The sequence below is a fragment of the Hippopotamus amphibius genome, chromosome 2, assembly GCF_030028045.1.
Source record: "Hippopotamus amphibius kiboko isolate mHipAmp2 chromosome 2, mHipAmp2.hap2, whole genome shotgun sequence".
In the NCBI taxonomy this organism is placed as follows: domain Eukaryota; kingdom Metazoa; phylum Chordata; class Mammalia; order Artiodactyla; family Hippopotamidae; genus Hippopotamus; species Hippopotamus amphibius.
In genome coordinates, this window is record NC_080187.1 from 142,181,702 (window position 1) to 142,194,875 (window position 13,174).

Below are 13,174 nucleotides of genomic sequence, written 5' to 3' on the forward strand. Positions count from 1 at the left end.
ATATCTTGATCCACTAACCTAATAGGGTCTGGGATCTGGTCACTCCTGCTTCTGTCACTTGTTCTTTCTAGCCCAGTTCACTCCTCTCTATAAAAGAAAACCCTTTTTGCCTAACCCTTGAGAATGAGCAGCACATTTTCTTTATTGCAATAAATCTCCCCTCCCAAACAACCCCTCCCCATCCTTTCAAATAAGTCTCTCCTTACTAAATCTCCATTTGTTTTTTATTTACATACAACGTTCTTTTTTGTTCTTCAACTTACATTTCCATTCAACTTCCTGCTATGGAATTTTATCCTAGCATAATCTAGTTTCATGCTTGGCAATATTTTCTGGAGAACTGATCATACTTTTATGTCATAAAATTATGTATATCAATTTGAACTTGTTAAATCTAGAAAAATGTCCTTGACCCATGAGGTTCTAAGTGTTTGTTTTTTTTTCCTTCTGAATTGAGATATTGTTGCAATTATTTCTATTACAAGTGAGCAAATGATAAATATACAGCATTTCATTATATGAGTAATGATCTTTACACATAAAAAGTAAATTTTCATTAGAATTGCCAGTGGAAATATGTCTCTTTAGGAGGTGGATTGAGCCAGTTATTTTTCCATTTTATAAATCCGGGGATGAATATCACCTTTTGCAAAAATGGGAAAGAGTTGGGCCTTCTATTTTGTTTTTATGGATGTAAACACTGATAAACATTGTTCACATTAAAAAGCAGATAAAAGTGTAAAAAAAATTAAAAAAAATAAAAAGCAGATAAAAGTGGGAGGAGGTTTTTCTGGCAATGTCTCTCAGTTCTTTTCATTCCTGATAATTATCTAGCCTCAAAAAAAATTTTTTAATGACCTATTAGCTGGCAACATGATTAAATCCTTCTCGGATCATAGTGAAAGCAAAGAATCAGAAACCACGGCTTGTTGAAGGGTTTCTTGCCCAGTCCTCAATAATAACCCATATTTAGAACAGTCTTATTTTTCTTCATCTCTGAGACTACTTTTATTTCCCACGGTAATGCTGCAGAGCAAGATTTAGGATGTGTGTGTGTGTGAGACTTTCCTTTGTAAAGGGGAGACAGCTGATTATAAAAGGGGAGAGGGGAGAAGGACCCCAAAGACTCCAGGTCCATTCCCAGGTCTAGTCCCATGGGAGTTGAGGATCTGGTTACTGACTCTCTTAAAACCATCCTTGCCCGGAGAGTTGCCTCTGACAAAGTCTCCATGTCTGAAGACAGCTGCTCTGCATCCCCTTCCCTTCTGTTCTCTGTCCTCTCAATGTTGCCTCCTAAGGAGCTCAGGAATCTGTCCCAAGCTCTTTGTCCTCTCTACCACTCTGGCCACCAGGATCTTATCCTACCTGAGTTTCCACATTCACCCCACCCCCACCCCTCTTTCTCCAGGCCTTGTCCGTTCCTTTCATACTGCCCCCAGAGTGAGCTTCCCCAAATGCAAATCCACTGGTGAACCAGCTCTGGCTTCATCTTTCCAGCTCCCCCAAGCCTGCAGGAATCTGAGTAGAAAGTCTTCTCTCTGGTGGCCTTATCCTTTGTCCTGCTTTTCTCAATTCTGTAGCCAGATTTGATCTGGTCAGAAATAGCCAATTGCTGGACCCTGGACTTCTGGGTACACTTACAGTGCCACTGCTGCTTGCAAAACGGGGCTAGGAGGAATCTGACTGCTTTGGTAAGGGTCTTTGTTTGGGTCCTAGCTGTTTTTCCTTAATTTCTTTAAATGTCAATTTCCTTAAGTGTAAAACAGAAATAATAGTACGTATCTCAGAGGGCGCGTCAGATTAAATGGGTGTATCGCCTGGCACACTGTTAACGATCACTTAATAAATGCGGCTCTTTGTTATCGTTTTTATTATTCACGTTGCACTAGGTTAACCTCTGCTATCGCCCCAAACCAAAGCAACTAGAGTCCCCAGCGACTGTGCTTGTTTTGCGTATCTCAATGCCGAGCCCATAGTAGGAACTTATTACTTATGAGTAAAGTAGAGCAAAAGGATAAATGAAAAAGCGCCGAAGGGGCAAACTTGACTTTTAAAAATCTTTCTTTAGTGCCCATGATGTGTATTATTTCACAGAATCCCCTCGACACCCAAGGAGGTAGGGGTTATTATTCCCACTCTGCAGACGTGGGTGTGTACTCTGTAAGTCATTCTGCCTTCAGTGGCACGTAGCTCCTAGGAGCCCACATCCCGACCCAGGGAGCGGGACAGATTGGAGCCTTTTGGCAAAGGTGGGAGGGGACGCTGGCGAGAGGATGCCACCGTGCCCTTCAGCCGCTTTAAAATCTCCCGCGGGCTGGGCCGGGCTTGTGGCACCTACCACGCCGCTCTAGGAGTCTCCGCCTCTTATGCTCCCGAGCCCCGGCCCGCGGGAGAGCCAGGCTCCCGGCCAATCAGAAGAGGCCTTAGGCGGACACTGTCGTTCAGCGAGCCAATAGGCGGCAGGCCGGAGTGGGGCTTGCCCGGGCTTGTAGGAGCAGCCGGCTCCCTAGACGCCACGTGCTGGCGTGGGAAGACTCGCGGGGCTTCAGGTGATCTCGGGGGCCCTGCTGGGGGTCGCGGGGTTGGGCGGGCTGGCGGGGCCCCGCGGCCGGGGTCTGTCCGCCCTCGGCTGGCGGCGGGGGACGCCTGGCCGGGGCGGCCCGGCTGCTGGGGCCCGCGGAGCGCAGGCCCGGCCCTGGGCGCCGCCCGGCCCGCGTCTCGCCCTGCGCGGGGGTCTCGGGCCTGAGCGGGTGGCGCTGGGCGACGGGGCTCGGCCTGCTGGGCGTCGGCCCGGCCGCCGCGACCCGCGAGTGACCGATGCCTCAGTCCTTCCCTGGGTGAGGCCGGGCCTCCCACGCGTCGCTCCTGGGGAACGCGGGCGGCCTGGGGAGGCCGTGAGGGGCCCTCGGACGTTTCTCGTCTCCTGAACTTTTTAGTAGCGCAGGGGATCTTATCCAGCCAGCTTTCCCCAAACTCGGGCGATTATTAGTATCATGGCTAGGGGGTGGGGCCGCGCGCGCACTCTTTGAAATACAGATTCCAGGCCCAGTTTCCCGAAATGGCAGTTACGAAGGTTGTCGGGGTAGGACTGGAGATCAGCCTTTTAAACAGACGTCTTAATTGTTTCTGATCATGAACTGCTTTGGGGAAGCCGCTAACTCAGTTCAGTGCTGGATTTAATAAACCCTCGTTTTAGGTTAGGAGACAGTGCCTTGGTCCGGTTGATCTAGCTCTTTGGTGTCAGAGCAGGGTCTAGAACGGCCCACCTTCCTGATCAGCCAGCAGCAGGTTGGTGGCCCTTAGGCCACTGGGGGTTCTGACTTAGGGACCATTGCCCAAAGGCCTGGTGGCTGCTGATTCAAAGTGCTGGTTCTGGGCTGGAGAGAGATTTGTTTGCCTCACCGAAACACTTGTTATTTGAGTGAAACTTCTCCCGAGCCTCACTGAGCTCCACGTGGGGGCCCAGGATGAGAGAGGTGTGCCCTGGATGATTAATTGTTGGTTCTGACGTGTGGGCTAGGTCAGGGTGTGTACAAGAGGACTACTTTCATTTCTTGGAACATGGGGCAGCAGAGGCCTTTTTTCTCAAGGATCCTAATTTCTGGCTTCTTTGAAACCTTGCCAGTGGAGTCAGGCAGGCTACCAACCCTAACAGGATGGGTCACTGTGCCCCCGCCTGGCCCAGGCATCACCAAATGGCAATTCATCTTCCCTCCCATTTCTCTTAGTCTCTGCTGCTATTGCGCAGATTTGTATGGTCTTTCTCCAGGTCTCTTCCTATAGGCAGTTGTGATCCTGTGCCTTTCTCCCAAAGGGAGATCGATGGTTCCCATCCACCTTTGGGTTTAGCCCAGACTTTTACCACTCTCCAGGAGCAGTTCTCTCTCACTGTCCTCACTGCACCCATCTCCTCGCCTCTTACCTCCTTGCTTTCCAGTTGCTGCATCAAATGCCTTGCTTTCCCTTAAAGGATATGCTTTGCCTCCTGGACTTTGTGTCTGAGTTTTTCTCTGTGTGGATGCCCTTCCCTTCCTGGGCTGCCTGGCAGACCTTTCTGAAACCTTTCAAAGTATCCCCTCCACTGCTAGGCCTTCTCTGACCTAGCACTTCTGCTTTTCAAATACCTGGCCTGGTGACTCAGGCTCAGGTCCTTTGTCCATCGCTCCCATCCTGGGCACACCTTGTAAGTTTCTGACTATCTCTCTCCTGACCAAAGCAGAGTTGCCTGATGATATGGTCACCTCCAGCTCTGTAGTCCCCACAGTCTGGCAGATAGCAGGCCTGGTGTCAGCTTCTGGAGAGGATCCGCTCCATGCCAGGTCCTGGGCTGCCTGTAGGGGAAGAGACACAGACAAATAAGACTGTGCCTGCCTTCAGAGTGCTCTGAGGTAGGCTGTATGTAACTTTTGACTTTGAAGAGTGCCGTGAATTCTCTGAGTGTGCTGTCAGAGCAAAGAGGGGTGAACTTCTTTTGCTCCCCAGTTAGACTGTAAATATCCAGGGTCAGGGCTGTTGTGCCATATTTCAGTGACCTCCCTAGGAGCCTCTGGGGCCCCCCCCCTTGACCAGCCGAGACTAGTATAGGGACACCAGCTTGAGGTAGGAAAAGCCACCAAAGTGTGATGGGCTTCCCAGAGTGTGGACAGCAGGTTGAGTGGTAAAAAGAAGAGAGGGGCAGTTCCTGCAGCCACGCCCACCATGTGCCTTACCCCCAAATGGCATCAGTCTGCGGGTGGACCCTTCCTCACTCCTGGGGTATTTCTTTCAGGCCTTTGCCCTTAACATGGCCACTAATTCCTCTCCCTTCTACCTGAAGGGCTGTGGTTCCACCATCATGCAGACTTAACCCCTTCAGCCTGTCTTGCATCCCTGGCATTTCTCACACAGCCCTTCACACAACTTCAGCTCCATTTCTGTCTCTGCAGTGAAACTAAACTCTTGAAGTCCAGGATCTATCTTTGTAACTCTGCCCAGCACTTGCCACATTTGGGACCCCAGAGGCCTCAGTGTGGCACTGGGCTGTGCAACCCGGGTGATTGTTCCAGAAGGGCTTCCTGGAGAATGTAGAGAGTGTAGGGCTGTGCAACCCTGAGTGATTGTTCCAGAAGGGCTTCCTGGAGAATGTAGAGAGTGTAGGGCTGTGCATCCCCGGGTGATTGTTCCAGAAGGGCTTCCTGGAGAATGTAGAGAGTGTAGGGCTGTGCAACCGCGGGTGATTGTTCCAGAAGGGCTTCCTGGAGAATGTAGAAAATGTAGGAGGGATATGAGTGGGAAGAGAGGCAGGAGGAAGGTCTGTGGGTTGGGAGGGGTCAGTGAGTCTAGGCTGAGGCAGCCCTGGCCTGGGAAGAACTGGTTACCAGCCATGAGCAGGAGACTTCACCTCTCTGTGGGAAAGGGAGCATATAATATATGCAGGGAGGGATTTCCCCAGCGGTCCAATGGTTAGTACTCGGCGTTTCCACTGCCATGGCTCCAGTTCAATCCCTGTTTGGGGAACTAAGATCCTGCAAGCTGCACAGCCAAAAGCAAACAAACAAACAAGCAAATAAATAAGGTAAAAAAGCAAATTGTTAAAAGGCAAACAATAAAAAGATAAAGTCCTTTAATATGTGTGTGTGTGCACACACATATATATTTATACAGGGAGTATATAATATATGCAGATATGCAGTTTAATGGGGATTTGGCCACAATCCAAATATACACTAACCAAGGGAACCCTGGGATATGACACTGCTGACTGCACAGAAAATCCCCTTGTTCCTGTTAAGAGTAGTTGATTCAGGAGTTAAGGATGAGCAGCTAAATTTTATCCAGATGTACTAGGAAATAGCATTTCCATGAATACAGATGCAACTAAAATTGGTCACCTGTAAAGATTTTAAAGGCTACATCAAAGTATATAGTCTTGACTAAAGACAGATTAATGAGCCAAATGACTGTAATAGTTCGTATTCTTAATAAAAAATAGGGTGTGGGAGGGAAGGATTGGGAGTTTGGGGTTAGTAGATGGAAAAGAATCTGAAAAAGAATGTATATGTATGTATAACTGAGTCACTTTGCTGTACAGCAGAAATTGACACGTAAATCAACTATACTTCAATAGAATTAAAAAATAATAAAAAATAATGATCAGTTAAAAAACATACGCAGATCCTAGCACACATGGATTTTGCCATTTCCTCTTCACACGGGAAGGCTAGTACGGCCATTTTACACACAAAGAACCTGAAGCTCAGCGATTAGGTAACTTATACAGAGCTGCGTTAGCCCCTGCTCTGCCTGTTTCAAAGTGCCAGTTTTCTGGTCTGTTCAAAACGTACCAGCTGAGGCTTCCCAAACTACATCCTTCACTGTTGGGAAGATGCTGGCCTTATTGCATGGAATTTGCAAACTCATGTGAACATCAGACATTTCCAGCTTTCAGGGACGGAGAGCTTGTGGGAGGTACCACAGAAATCTGCAGCACTATAGATCAGGGCTTTTTGTTTCTTTTTTATTAGAGTTGAGCTGGCTTACCAGCACACCAGTGCCTATAGGCTTCCGTGATTAAACTACATGTCCAACTGTTTTGAAATGTTTGTAGACAGTGTTGTGATGAGTGAATTAGAAAGTCATTTGGTAGATTACATTATTTTGGTTTTAACACATACCAAAAATACAACTATTGTGGGCTTCCTGTGAAATAGTTTCTCCAGGTTCTGCTGTGGGTCTGTGCCTTCACATTTCATAAAGTTTTTGTTTTTTAAAATAGGATTTCATATGTATACCGTTTCTGTAACCTTTATTTTCTTATAACCATAACTGTCTAAAAATTTTTGATGCTAGCAGTATTGGAGGTAAGCTGTGGCTTGGAGGTTGAGAGCATGGATTCTGGGTTCACATCAGCCTTTGTTTATTAATTGATCGAGTTACTTAACCTCTATGCCCCAGTTTTTGTGCCTGTAATATGAGGATAATAACGTTTTGTTCAAGTTGTTGGAAAGATTGAGCGATTCCACGTAAAGTACTTAAAACAGTGGTTTTGCAGGTTGTATTGACTGTATGAGTGCAATTATTATTAAAATAGGTCCTTGACTCCTGTCTGCTGGGATCCTGAGAAAACGTGAGGGTTCTGGGGCAGCCTAGCAGTAGGGAGAGCACTGCAGGGAGGGAGGGATGGAGGCGCAGGACTGGCCTGGCACACTCCTCACCCAGCCCCTCTGCCCTATGTCTTCTCTCCCCAGGCTGCTGCCCCATTGGCAGATTACCTCCCAGGCCCTGAATGGTGAGCTGATTGGGATGGTACCCCGGGAAGCTCCTGAGTCTGCCCAGTGCCTGTGCCCTTCCTTGGCCAGCCCGAGTGCCAAGGATGTGCTGCGGAGGAAACACAAGAGGAAGAGCCGACAGCACCAGCGGTTCATGGCACGGAAGGCCTTGCTACAGGAGCAGGGGCTGCTGAGCACATGCCTGGAGCCAGGATCCTCCCCACAGCCCATGCCGTCACGGGCAGCGCCCGGCACGGAAGCCGCCAGCAGTGTGAGGCAGCGTCCAAGGGCTGAATCTGGAGGTGCCCCGTGCAGCAGAAAGCCCACCCCCAGGGAATCTGCTGGGCCATTGCCCAGCAAGTGCGTGGCTATCGACTGTGAGATGGTGGGCACAGGACCCCGAGGGCGGGTGAGTGAGCTGGCCCGCTGCTCTGTGGTGAGTTACTACGGCGAGGTCCTCTACGACAAGTACATCCGGCCTGAGATGCCCATCGTGGACTACCGCACTCGCTGGAGTGGCATCACCCGGCAGCACATGCGCAAGGCCATCCCCTTCCAGGTGGCCCAGAAAGAGGTGAGGTCAGGGTGGGGGGCTTTGGGTTGGTGTGATGGGCTGGGAAGAGCAGCCCTGGGTCTAAGGCAACACTTAGCCACTGGAAGCGAGAGACCTTGGGAAAGTTACTTAGTTTCTGCAGGTTTCCTCTCCATAGAAAAGAGGGAATAGAAATCCTGCCCTACCTGCACGGAAGGATTGCTGGGGTGTCCCATGTGATGGTGTTTGTGGAAAGGCTGCGCTGACTGTAAGATGTGAAACAGCTTACCCTCCACATTTTCTTTTCTGTTATAAAAGTTCTACATGTCTGCGTAAAATTTGTACAGCACACAGTGCTATCACTTTCAGCTGTTTATATATATATATATCTGTATATATGTATGTATGTATTTTTAGTGTTTTTCATTGCTTTGAAAAAAATTAGTTAGTGGTTAGGATCACACTAACATGCCAGGAACTTCCAGATGTCCTCAAACATAGGAAACACCTAAATCCTTATTAACAGTCTTGGGTCCTTGTCCTCAGACCCCTCGGTAGAGATTCTGATCCTGTAGGTCTCTAGGCCTTGGGAGGGCTCTTATGTGTGCGTTCCTAAAAGCCATCATGCTGTGCAGACTTGCATGATAAAAACCCCAGAGCTGATGGGGAAAAAGGAGTTAGGGACACGATGCTTAAAAACCTTCATCGGTGACACCCCAAAAATAAGATGGAAACCCAATAACAGCAGGAGCACAGTTTTGCAGAGGTTCAGTGGTTAAGAAACGCATAAATTCACTGATAAGTATGGCGCTTTGCCTTGAAAAGACCTGGAGCCCTTGGGGAAGTGGGTGTCAGGAGGGTGGCGGCTTGTGCTGTGGGAGGGGTGAGGGAGTTACCAGGAAGTGGGAAGCCAGTTGCGGGCAGCGCACAGCTGAACTAAGCTGGCTGGTAGACGTGTGAGGCGTGGTCACTTTCTGGACTCCCCAGTGGCTCTGCTCAGCTGGCTGTGGTTTCTGCATTCACTTAGTGTTTCTCAAGGGGGAATTTGCATTATTCTCAGACCACATCCTATTTTATCAACCACGTTGGAACATTTTGCATTTTCAATCCAAGTGTAGCAGAACTGCTTAACGTTTCTAGTTTAATCTTGGGGTAAGGTACATTTAAGAAACACTGATATGCCATCTTGTATCTTTTTCACATAAGATACAGTGTAAGCATTTCTTTCAAAAGGTTATTTATCAAGCAGGCTGATCAGGAATAGAAGCAGCAGGAAGGGAGGCAGGTGGCAAACCCTCCAGCGCCCTGGTGCTTCCCTCGGCCTGCCAAGAGCAGGACCATGTTTGATCTGCCCAGACTCTGAACCAGTGCGGAGTGTCCCTTCCCGCCACATGGCTTATGTGGGTGTGTGTGAGGGAGTGACTAGAGTGGGTAGCCCGTCTCTACCTCTAAAGTCTAAATGCATCTTGTCCACACGCTGTGAAGGCTGAGTTTAGCGATAAACCGTGCATGGCCAGCAGAGGCGGCTGTGGGAGGCTGGAGGCGGGTGATCAGGAGACGCAAGCTCAGTGAAGAGGGCTCGAGGCATTTGCAGGCCCGCGGCCCTGGATGTGGCCTCCCTGGGGCTTGAGGAGGGCGGAAGGCAGGAGAGACAGGTGCGCATCGTGCAGATGGTCAGACCTGGGCCAGAGAGCAGGTGTCAAGGGTGAGGAACAGGAGTCCTGTACAGCAGAGCAGCCCAGGGAGAGAATCCTGAAGACAAGGACTGTTCCCTTAATGCTGTAAAAGCTGCCATTGGCGATATGTCTCTAGTGCCTGGCACAGTTCTGTGACTTCACCCTGACCCCTCCTGTGTGCTGAGCTGTCACTGAGCATCACTAGTCCAAGCACACATGGTCCCTGCCTGTTACCATGAGCTTACCTTGGGGGGGGCAGCTGGACAGGCCATGTGGAGCTGAATGTGTACTTAAAAAATGTGAATCCCCCCCAAAGGAGTGAACAGTGGGGGTCCTGATGGTGATGGGGGGAGGACTCCTGCTGTGTAAGCTGAGACCTGCAGTGAGAGGAGTTGGTGGGAGAGTTGGGGGGTGGGGGCTGGTGAGGTCTTCCGGGCTGAGAGAGAAGAGTGTGTGCCTACAGGAAAGAATGCTTGTATTGGGTAACTTACGCATCCCAGAGCCCCTTAATGCTCACGACCATCCCACCAACGCCGTGGCCAGCTTCCCCGTTTGCAGGTGCAGGGGGAGCTTAAGCAGCCCCCTGATTATAGTGAGTCGTGAATAGAGGGTCTGGATTCAAACTCGGGGCAGCGTGGTTGACTGTGGCGCCCAGGGTTGCACCTGCATGCGCCTCCCTCCAGAGGGGCCCTGCACCCACTGCTCAGGGTGTCGGGATATGTCTCATGCCTGTCTGACAGTGGGGCCTCCGTGACTCCTTCTCTGCTCACAGATCCTCAAGCTCCTGAAGGGCAAGCTGCTGGTGGGGCACGCTCTGCACAATGACTTCCAGGCCCTCAAGTACGTCCACCCTCGGGGCCAGACCCGGGATACCACTTACGTCCCCAACCTCCTCAGCCAGCCCGGCCTTCACACCCGGACCCGCGTCTCTCTCAAGGACCTGGCCCTGCAGCTGCTGCACAAAAAAATCCAGGTGCGTGGTGCAGGAGGAGCTGGGGGAGCAAAAGGGCCTGGCCTCCATGCCAGCCGGGCCGTGGCCAGGCAGTGGGGTGTGCCTCCAGCCTCCCAGTCCTGGTCCTGGGGCTCCCGCTTGCACACACAGCCCTGGGTCTTTTCTCTCCACATCCTCCTCCCCCAGTGCTTTGTGACAGGCAGCCACACCCTCCCAGCTGCTCTTTTTCAGATCAGTCTCCCACCCAGTTCCTGGCTCTGTCTCCACATTTGCATGCAGCACCCCATCTCCTGCAACCAGAGGTGGAGCCTTCGGTCGGGGGCAGCTGGTCCCTCTGGCTCCTGCTGTGCTTCACATGCATTATTCCATCTGCTCCTCAAGCCTTTGAAGCAGGGATTTTTAACCAGGTTTTATATTTGAGGGAACAGGCTCTGAGAAGCAAGAGAGACAACTTACGGTACAGCTGGGATTCCAGTGCTGTCCTGTGTGACTAGGACCCATGCCCTTCTCACTACCAGGCTGTACATCGGAATTCTGAGAGTGTGTATCCCTGGGCCTGGACACAGCTCGGGGTGCTGGGCCCCCCCCAGGATGCGGCAGTGATGCATGGGCTCTCATCTGCAGGTGGGCCAGCACGGGCACTCGTCAGTGGAAGACGCCGTGACGGCCATGGAGCTCTACCGGCTGGTGGAGGTGCAGTGGGAACAGCAGGAGGCCGGCAGCCTCCGGCCCCACCCTGAGGACAGAGAACCTGACAGCAGCACGGACATGGAGCAGTACATGGAGGACCAGTACTGGCCAGAGGACCTGGCCCAGGGCACCAGCAGAGGAATGGGGGAGGCGCTGGGCAGAAGGGAGTGAGGGAGGAGAGGTTCCCGTGGGGGCTGGGGGCCAGGCACGTGGCTGGGGCAGGATGCTGCCAGGGACCCCCAGGGTCTAAAGCATTGGGACCATCTGCCCAGAGCACAGTCCTCGCCTCCCCTCTGTGGTTTTGCTAATGGCACTTTATAGACACCATGAAAATGATAGGTGGGCTGCCTGCTAGAGCCCAGCAGGAGTAGGGAATGCGCCAACAGACGTCCCAGAGGTCACTGACCTTCCCCACCCCCATGCTGTGCTCTCCAGAGGGATACTGTCTCCCTCCTTGGGGGTAATGGGTGGGGGTGTCAATATTCAAGAGTTCCCTTATCTCAACCCAGTAACCTGGGGTAAAGTTCTCTTCCTGTTGTCACCTACCTCTTCCTCCAGAGTCACTTTCAGGAGAGTAAATCCACCCTGAAGCTAGAGTTAAGGCCACTCAAGGATCATTTTGTCCCTTTCTCTCAGAAGTGGATCTCTGGCTGTAGCCATCGCAGGAACCGCCAGGGCACAATGGAGTAGCAGAGACCACAGCTCGTGGGGAGCTGGGTCCTCACTTGCTCCCCACCAGGAGTCACCAGGCACTACTGTTCTGGGAGGAGGGAAGGCAGATAAGCTTTGGGTGGGGACTGGCCTATGTATCTTGACCCAAGTCAGGCATTCCTCCTGCCCACCCAGCACTAGGTTCTCTTAAGCAAAGGTCTGAGAAACAAGACAGCCGCTTGAATTCTGGGACCCCCGTGCAGAATTGCCCACAGGGGTCTTTATGTATTAAGAGCAAGGCCCCGGGTCTGTAGGGGAGCAGAGGGCGGGTCCACTGGGGTCGGGCTGGGCATCGACGGCTGTGCAGTTGTGCCTGCACTCGGGTGGGCTGGGTTTTCTCCAAGTCTCTAAAAATGTCCTCTGTCAGGATTCCTCCCCTACCCCTTTTTCCTTGTTTCCTAGGGGGCAGTTTGGGGACATTGGGGTAACCCAGGGCTCAGGTCACGCAGAACTTTTGAGCCTCATCTTTGCTCACCCCTCAATAGCCTTGAGACTCAGGCAAGTGTGCGACGTCACGCTGGAGTCTGTCCTCTCATCTGTAAAATGGGGGTAATGATTCCACCTACCTCACAGGGCTGTTAGGGGGATGAGGAGTTGAGTGTTTGGCCCAGGGCCTGGCACCCAGCAAGCCGAGGTCAGTGTGAGTGAGGTTAGTGCGGGCAGCTGTGTTTTCTTTAAGGATCAGCGTTAGGCTCTTCTGGGTAACAGCTGAATACCCCCTGGGGTTGAGTGGCTCTGGCCCAGACAGCACTGTCCTCATGGCTGTTCCAGCAGGTGGGGCACTGGCCACTGAGGGCAATTTGGAGGTTCCGGGCTCTCACTGCCCTGCACTGCATGGATTTCATCTCAGTCTGAGCAAAACAGCCAAGGCCAGGAAGGGAAAGACATTATTGAAACCACAGAACTGCGAACTTGTTCTGGGAGCTGGCTGAGTCACTGCCCACCACTGGCCTGGTTCCAGGACTTTGTTTTAGGTTCCTTAAAAATCTGTAGCTGATGCCACACTCACAGCTGAGCAGTAGCTTTGGTTCTTTGGTCTGTGGGTTGAGGAAGGATGGAGCTGTTAGTAGTGGGGAGATGTACTGGGTTTAAAATCAGCTTTGTTGTAAAACTGTTCTGGAATAAAACTCAAGTGGAAAAGTGGGGGAAGTGGCCTTTTTGAATTCTCCAGCTGAGGTGGGAGGGTGGCTTGGTGGAGGGGTTGTGGGGACGCTGGGGCACTGAGTCTTGCTGGGTGCTTTGGCCTTTGATGTCGGTGGCTTTCAAGATGATGCTTTGGGACGTGGCAAGAAAATATTAGAGCTACAGAATTTATACCATTTATTTTTGAAAATCTTATAACTCCCCATTATAGAGCACAAGTTTA

At 51.2% G+C, this 13,174-nt stretch overlaps 2 protein-coding genes across 2 annotated transcripts; one reads left to right on the forward strand and one right to left on the reverse strand.

The window, feature by feature from the left end:
• Positions 1 to 2,364: 2,364 nt before the first annotated feature.
• Positions 2,365 to 4,160, reverse strand: LOC130844502 (proline-rich protein HaeIII subfamily 1-like). Its single transcript, XM_057720720.1, has 2 exons — positions 4,125 to 4,160; positions 2,365 to 2,865 (listed from the first exon to the last, which is right to left on the reverse strand). The coding sequence occupies exons 1-2, from the start codon at positions 4,158 to 4,160 to the stop codon at positions 2,365 to 2,367; spliced, it is 537 nt and encodes a 178-aa protein (XP_057576703.1).
• AEN (apoptosis enhancing nuclease) lies at positions 2,476 to 12,957 on the forward strand. Its single transcript, XM_057725190.1, has 4 exons — positions 2,476 to 2,549; positions 7,227 to 7,821; positions 10,228 to 10,428; positions 11,032 to 12,957. The coding sequence occupies exons 2-4, from the start codon at positions 7,282 to 7,284 to the stop codon at positions 11,266 to 11,268; spliced, it is 978 nt and encodes a 325-aa protein (XP_057581173.1). The 5' UTR covers positions 2,476 to 2,549; positions 7,227 to 7,281; the 3' UTR covers positions 11,269 to 12,957.
• Positions 12,958 to 13,174: the final 217 nt, after the last annotated feature.